The following is a 5,461-nucleotide window of genomic DNA, read 5'->3' on the forward strand; positions in this document are numbered from 1 at the left end:
TTGCAACGGTATGCACTTATTTGCTCGCAATGTCGTTGCAATTTGCAACGGTTTTGCAACGGTTTTAGCTTTTTAGGGTTTCATCAAATTTTTAGTGTTATATAACACTTTTAATAAAAACATTAGACATTTTAAATGTAGAGTAGGACAAATAATTTAATAGATTTACTTGAGAAAGTATATAAAATCCCAATTTCGGAGATTTGAACTAATGATACGGAAAACATATACCATTAACATTGGAAACACTTAATATCAAAACTAAACTTACGAAATACGTTAATAATAATCCGATAAAAAAAAAATAGATATAGTTATTGCAACGGTTTTGCAATGGTGTGAAAGTGAGTCCTCGCAATAGCATTGCAATTTGCAACGACTTTGCAAATGTACGCACTTATTTGCTCGCAATTTCGTTGCAATTTGCAACGGTTTTGCAACGGTTTTAGTTTTTTAGGGTTTCATCAACTTTTTAGTGTTATATAACACTCTTAATAGAAACATTAGACATTTTAAATGTAGTACGACAAATAATTTTATAGATTTACTCGAGAAAGTATATAAAAGAGTAAATCTATAAAATCCCAATTTCGGAGATTTGAACTAATATTATGGAAAACATATACCATTAACATTTGAAACACTTAATTTCGGAACTAAATTTACGAAATACGTTAACAATATCTGATAAAAAAAATTAGATATAGTATTTCCGTTAACAATTTTCAATATCAGAATATAGGATATGCGTTAAACTCTCCGGAACACTTGCCAAACCCTAAATGAATCCCTAAAACCCACTAAATTAAACTTTTTGCAAGGGATTTGCAAGGGTTTCATCGCAAAAGCCTCGCAATATTGCAAGGAACTTGCGAGAACACTTCGAAACCCCTGTCTAAACCTCAAACGAAACCTAAAGATATTAAAAAAAAGATTTTGCAACGGATTTGCGATGAAACACGATAATTCTCTCGCAAAACACTTGCAATTTTGCAAGAGATAACCGTTGCAATTCGCTTGCAAATTGCAAGGATTTTGTGACGGAAATTAGGTTAATATATAAACACACTTAACCTTTCCTCTCCATTTTACTCTGCCGTCAAAGAAAAAAAAAAAAAAACCTCTCCATTCACTCTCCCGTCTTCCTCTGTCTCTGTCTCCCCCCTCTCCTCTCTTTCTCCCTGTGGTCTCTCCTCTCCGCCTCTCCCTCGCCGTGTCCCGCCTCTCTCCGCCCTCTCCCCGCCTCTCCTTCTTCCCGTGGTCTCTCCCCTCCGCCTCTCCCTTGCCGTGTCCTCTCTCCTCCGCCTCTCCCTCGCCGTGTATTCTCTCTCTCTGTGCTCCCCGCCTCTCCCCGCCTCTCCTTCTCCCCGTGGTCGCTCCTCCCCGCCTCTCCCTCTCTCCTCCGCCTCTCCCTCGCCGTGTATTCTCTCTCTCCGCCTCTCCTTCTCGCCGCTGCCTCGCCGGATCTTCGCCTCAGCCTTGCCGGATCTCTCTCCTCAAGGTTGCCCTATCTGACTTCATTTTTTTTTTTAGGTTTTAATTATAGTTTAGGTTATGGATTTGTGATGATGATTCTGTGGTTAGGGTTTTCAATTTTTTAGGTTATGATTCTGTGGTTAGGGTTTGAATTATTTACATTATGATTCTGTGGTTAGGGTTTGATTATTTAGTGTTATGCTAAGTATTTTTGTGGTTTTTGGTTATCACTTTAGGTTATTGTTTTTTTGTGTTGATTCTGTCCTTGTTAGAATTTAATTTTTTTGATTAATTGCAGTTACTAAAAATTTTAAATTATTGTATTAATCTTTATATTTATTTCTTTGCAGATGTCAGGAAATGATTATACCCGATATCTGTCTGCTGGTAGTAGGAAGAGTTATGGCAGTAAGAAGAGTTCATCCCGTCGTAGCAATCCGGGAAGTTCTTCTAATTCTCAGATGGCTGAGAGCTCCGCTGTACCTAACAGCCAGACACAACCTTCCCCTCCAGCTCCCTCTCAAGTTTCCCTTCCTGCTCTTGCTCCTGCTCAAGCTCCTCCAGCTCCCGCTCCCTCTCAAGCTCCTCCAGCTCCCGCTCCCTCTCAAGCTCCTCCAGCTCCCGCTCCTGCTCAAGCTCCTCCACCTCCAGCTCCCGATGCTGCCGCAATGACGTTGGATGATTTAGCGGCAATCAATATGATTCTGGCTAGTCCTGGACATCATCTTCTTCCTCACCTGCATCCAAATCGCCCTCCAAATACGGTTTGGTATGTTTTTTTTAATTATATTTCATTGTAATTAATTATAATATTTTCACTTTTATAATTTAATTCTCTCAATTACCTTTAATTTTTTGTGATAGGTTTGATGAAGATGGGAGCGTTGCTGCATCGGTTCGTCAAATCTTTGAAAGAGATTTCAAAGAACCGCATGCTAGTTGGAAGCAAACCCCTGGGAATGTCGTGAGACGTTGGTTTGAATCCTTTGCGGTAATTCATTTAATTTTTTCAAAGTTTAAAATTCTGTAAAATAATCTTTTTTATGTTCACTACTAATGTCTATTAATTTTTTTTTGTGTCAGCAAATGTATCATTGGGATTCTGGTTTCACTAGCCTGGTTCGCGATTCTTTCGAGGCCAAATTGAAAGTCCAAATGAATCGCCAAATTTGTCGGTGGAAGACATTGTGGCGGGTAAAAGGTGATGCAGCTATGCCTGTTTGGTTTGACCCAAATGTTTGGGCTGGTCTCGTCACTTATTGGCTAGATCCAGGCACTGAAGTCCGGAGTTGCAATAGTCGGGCAGCCCGTTACTCTGACCCCGATGGACATGGGCCGTCTAAGCATCGTTCAGGTCAGACTTCTTACAAGGCCCGTGCGCGAATTATTGTAAGTTCTCCCTTTTTTTTTCTTGGTTCATTTAAGTTGCGATGTGAAGTTGCCTATTATCTCTTAAGTTGTGATCTCAATTTTTAATGATTTGACTTAATCTTTTTAATTTTAGGCTGAAGAAACAGGAGAGTCTATTCCTGATTTGCTTGGGGTTCTCGAGATCACTAAACGAAAGCCGGATGGGTCTTTCGTTGACGGCAAATCTGAGCAGCTCTACAATGACGTGACATCTAAATTTCAGGAGTTATCTCAGGCAGCTAGTGATGATCCGGAGAGCACCGGTTCTGTTGGTCTCACTCCAGCAGAAAAGAACAAGATTTATTGTGAGGTAATTTTTTATTGCTGTCAATCTCAATTTTTTTTATGTCTTCTTTGATATTGATCTCTGATTTTATTATGTAGCTTGCTCCCCGCAAAAAGGGACGAATTTATGGAGTGGGTTCTCTAAATCAATCTGTAGGATCCGTTTCTGCATCTTTTCCTTCTTCTAGCAGTTCTGAGGACCAGTCTTTGAAGAAGATCATCAAGGAACAAGCTCTTGTGATTCAGAGCCAGGGAAATGAAATCGGGAGGCTGAGTGCTGCTGTTCGTTATCTAGCTACCAAAGATTCTACCTTGGCGAACATTCTTCAGTCCGAAGATGTGCCTTCTTCCCACAACTCCGAGGGCATGTCTCATGACTCTAGAGATGATGAATCTGATGCTATTTAGTTTGTTGCTATCTTTGTTATGAATGTTAAAACTTTGTGTGTTTGTATTTCTTTGTATCGAATCTTGAATTTTTTCTATTTCAGTAATATTTTCGATAATTCAATAATTTTTTTTATAATTTTTTCTAAAAAAAAATTGTTTTAGATTTTGCTAGAAAAATCAAATACTCGCAAAACGCTTGCAAAAATGGAACGGAAAAGGACACGCAAATTTGCAAGGAAACAAAATACCGTTGCAAATTTGCAACGAAAATATTGCTTGCAAATTTGCGAGGAAAAGAATACCGTTTCAAATTTGCAACGAAAATATTGCTTGCAAATTTGCGATGAAAACAAAACGCTTGCAAATTAGCGAGGAAAAGGTTCCGTTGCAAATTTGCAATGGAAACATTTCCTCGCAAATTTGCGCGTGTTTTGCAAGCGACGTCGTTTTCGTTGCAAATTTGCGACGAAAGTCATTCCGTTGCAAATTTGCGAGCGTTTTGCAAGCGAATTCAATTTGCGACTAAGGATTTGCAAGGGAATGTGTTTCCTCGCAAATAGCTCGCAAATGACGATTTGCAACGGAAGTGCAATGCATTTTTCCCTTGCAAATGACGTGTTTTCTTGTAGTGAGATAATGGCATATGTCCGAACAGGCTAATCTGGAATCATCTGGATAGAAGGTGGGATATCTTCTTGCTCACAACTCCTTTGAGATTTATTCAACTTCCTGGTTATTCTCCACTGATTAGTGGTTCCAAATAAAGCTTCTTAGATCGTGGTTCATCCTGGTTTGATAAGAATCATGAAGATATTGCCATATGTCCGAACAGGCTAATCTGGAATCATCTGGATAGAAAGTGGGATATCTTCTTACTCACAACACCTATGAGATTTATTCAACTTCCTGGTTATTCTCCACTGATTAGTGGTTCCAAATAAAGCTTCTTAGATCGTGTTCATCCTGGTTTGATAAGATCATGAAGATATTGCCATATGTCCGAACAGGCTAATCTGGAATCATCTGGATAGAAAGTGGGATATCTTCTTACTCACAACTCCTATGAGATTTATTCAACTTCCTGGTTATTCTCCACTGATTAGTGGTTCCAAATAAAGCTTCTTAGATCGTGGTTCATCCTGGTTTGATAAGAATCATGAAGATATTGCCATATGTCCGAACAGGCTAATCTGGAATCATCTGGATAGAAAGTGGGATATCTTCTTACTCACAACTCCTATGAGATTTATTCAACTTCCTGGTTATTCTCCACTGATTAGTGGTTCCAAATAAAGCTTCTTAGATCGTGGTTCATCCTGTGTTTGATAAGAATCATGAAGATATTGCCATATGTCCGAACAGGCTAATCTGGAATCATCTGGATAGAAAGTGGGATATCTTCTTACTCACAACTCCTATGAGATTTATTCAACTTCCTGGTTATTCTCCACTGATTAGTGGTTCCAAATAAAGCTTCTTAGATATTGGTTCATCCTGGTTTGATAAGAATCATGAAGATATTGGCATATGTCCGAACAGGCTAATCTGGAATCATCTGGATAGAAAGTGGGATATCTTCTTACTCACAACTCTATGAGATTTATTCAACTTCCTGGTTATTCTCCACTGATTAGTGGTTCCAAATAAAGCTTCTTAGATCGTGGTTCATCCTGGTTTGATAAGAATCATGAAGATATGCCATATGTCCGAACAGGCTAATCTGGAATCATCTGGATAGAAAGTGGGATATCTTCTTACTCACAACTCCTATGAGATTTATTCAACTTCCTGGTTATTCTCCACTGATTAGTGGTTCCAAATAAAGCTTCTTAGATCGTGGTTCATCCTGGTTTGATAAGAATCATGAAGATATTGCCATATGTCCGAACAGGCTAATCTG

At 38.9% G+C, this 5,461-nt stretch overlaps 1 protein-coding gene across 1 annotated transcript; it reads left to right on the plus strand.

Annotated features, from left to right (window-relative positions):
- The first annotated feature begins 1,079 nt into the window (after positions 1 to 1,079).
- Positions 1,080 to 3,677, plus strand: LOC108838391 (formin-like protein 4). The gene is made up of 6 exons (XM_057000897.1): positions 1,080 to 1,501; positions 1,827 to 2,245; positions 2,341 to 2,467; positions 2,560 to 2,865; positions 2,981 to 3,196; positions 3,271 to 3,677. The coding sequence occupies exons 2-6, from the start codon at positions 1,827 to 1,829 to the stop codon at positions 3,577 to 3,579; spliced, it is 1,377 nt and encodes a 458-aa protein (XP_056856877.1). The 5' UTR covers positions 1,080 to 1,501; the 3' UTR covers positions 3,580 to 3,677.
- Positions 3,678 to 5,461: the final 1,784 nt, after the last annotated feature.

Source organism: Raphanus sativus, unplaced genomic scaffold (assembly GCF_000801105.2).
Source record: "Raphanus sativus cultivar WK10039 unplaced genomic scaffold, ASM80110v3 Scaffold3052, whole genome shotgun sequence".
Classification (NCBI taxonomy): domain Eukaryota; kingdom Viridiplantae; phylum Streptophyta; class Magnoliopsida; order Brassicales; family Brassicaceae; genus Raphanus; species Raphanus sativus.